The 2,080-nt window shown below is 41.4% G+C and overlaps 1 protein-coding gene across 2 annotated transcripts in view; it reads right to left on the bottom strand.

Annotated features, from left to right (window-relative positions):
* The window catches only part of shroom3 (shroom family member 3), a 122,527-nt gene extending 120,755 nt beyond the window's left edge, over positions 1–1,772 (bottom strand). Inside the window, exon 1 of one of the 2 annotated variants that reach the window (XM_032540308.1) lies at positions 1,151–1,772. In XM_032540308.1, coding sequence (XP_032396199.1) covers positions 1,151–1,306 — 156 coding nt within the window. In that variant the 5' untranslated portion in view covers positions 1,307–1,772. The remainder of the gene's footprint in view (positions 1–1,150) is intronic. The other variant, XM_032540307.1, reaches the window with a different exon arrangement.
* Positions 1,773–2,080: the final 308 nt, after the last annotated feature.

Genomic DNA, 2,080 nt, shown 5'->3' with positions numbered 1-2,080 from the left:
ACACACACACACACACACACACACACACACACACACACACACACACACACTCACCAGCCTGTAGATTTGCATTTTAATAAAATGAGGCCACCATGGTTGAAAGGGCAAAATGGAATCATTAGTGATCGCTTTCCTTATTACAGACATAGCATGACAAATCATCAATAATTACATGGACTATTATTCACCCCTACAATCAGATTAATATCATATTAATAGTCAGTGCTGAGCGATTCACCTTTTTTAAATCCAAATCACACTTTGAAAGTGCCATATATTTGAATGGGCTATAGCTCACGTTATCAATGATGCCTTAACAAGCTAAAAGAAGTGAAAAAAATTCAGTAGCAATTGATTTTGCTAGCTAAAATAACAATTGTTTTGTCAGCTGAAGAAAATTAGTGTTAATTCAGTGAGGTGGTCAACTACAAAATTACAAAATCTGTCATCCTGTTTAATTGTTGTCAGCCTGTGCTTCCCATTGCACTGCCGGGTGTAGGTTATGGTTAGGTGTCCCAAAGATGACTGGTTGGGGCTAGGGATGAGATTGAGTGCAGCTTAAGATAACGGGGAACAAATCAACTGTGTAACAGACTCACATTAATGTAACTTTGAGGCGTCTGTATTATTGAGACTTGTCTAAAGATGGTTTTTGTTGATGAAGTACAGGACGTTGATTGTGTCTGTGTGGTGTAAAGGCATAGTCTATTTTAGTCTTATTTAATGTAGGCTACAGTAACTTTGTTTTTATTTTTTTGTAAGAACGGCACTTCTTTGTTTGACACTTGATTATGCTAGGCTACTTGTCCACTTATCTATCTCTGCTCTTGTCTTTGCTGTTGCAAACCGCAATTTCCCCACTGTGGGACAAATGAAGGTTTTCTTATCTTATCTTATTTGTAATGGAGTATTAGCCCTTTTTTGTTTTATTTTTGCCACTTCCAACACTGACATTGCTAAATTATAAACAGTCATGTAGATCAATAAAAATAAACAGGCTACATTGTTTGACCATTATGTCATATAGGCTACAGACACTGACTGTACCGCTCTAAGTCGTGTAAACTAGGAGATGTCAAAAGTGAAAATATCAGACATCACACAATGTGTAACTATAATGAGAAGACACAACGAGGAAAAAGTCTCGTACCTTGGAGATGATGAGCGGTTCTCCGTGCTCCAGGCCGCCCTGCAAGGTGAATCCCCACGGCGCTCCTCCCTGCAGCCGGGCCTCCACCAGCACCCAGCCGTCGCTTCCACCTCCGCCCGCCGCCTGTTGGAGCCCCGCCTGGACACCGTTCTCCATGTCCAAGCCAGAGAGCGCTCAATCCGGGCTCCTCGGTCCTCAGCCCGGCTGCGGCCCAGGCGGACTGAGGAAGGGGAAACCGGACTGCAGAAAACGATTTCTCCTTCACAAGCGCATTTCCTTCATTCAGTTATAACTCCTCGATAAGAAAAAGGAACGAAAGAGGTGCTGGAGCACCGATCTGCGTTTCCTGCAAAGTGCATTCCTGAAGCGCAGAGAGCTGATTCTCTGGCAAATATACTCAGCAACACCCCGAAACTGTCAGTTAGAGTCTGGATAGAAGGTTAAAAAGTTTACTGAGAGTAAAAAGTCATACAATTTCAAGATGCTCAAACAGAAATACGAACCCCTCTCTCTCTCTATCCTGTGTCGGTCTGTCTGTCTGTCTGTCTCTCTCTTTCTATCTCTCTTCCGAAAATCAGTTTAGCATCACAATAGAATTTACTGCGACTCACTGAGCGAAAAGAAAAGAGAGAGACAGAGAAAGAGGTGGAGTGAGGTAGAGTGAGACAGAGGGAGAGAAAGGGGGGTCAAGAGAGGAGAAGGAGAGGTAGGCAAGGAAAGTTAAAAAGGAAATCAGAAATTATGTGAAGAAAAAAGAAAGGAAGAAGAGAGGTAGGAAGGATGAAATTTAGAAAAAAAGAAAGAAAGGAGGGATGAAATTAACAAAAATGTTCATGCTATTTGAAGGTATACTAAATGTCATAGCAACATATCCAATAGTTTTTGATATATTTCACTTAAACCAATAAATTCCATCCTCATATTAGAGGA

Source organism: Etheostoma spectabile, chromosome 16 (genome assembly GCF_008692095.1).
Source record: "Etheostoma spectabile isolate EspeVRDwgs_2016 chromosome 16, UIUC_Espe_1.0, whole genome shotgun sequence".
NCBI classification, from domain to species: domain Eukaryota; kingdom Metazoa; phylum Chordata; class Actinopteri; order Perciformes; family Percidae; genus Etheostoma; species Etheostoma spectabile.
Note: the sequence above shows the minus strand (reverse complement) of the source record. Positions and strands in the feature narration are given on the sequence as shown.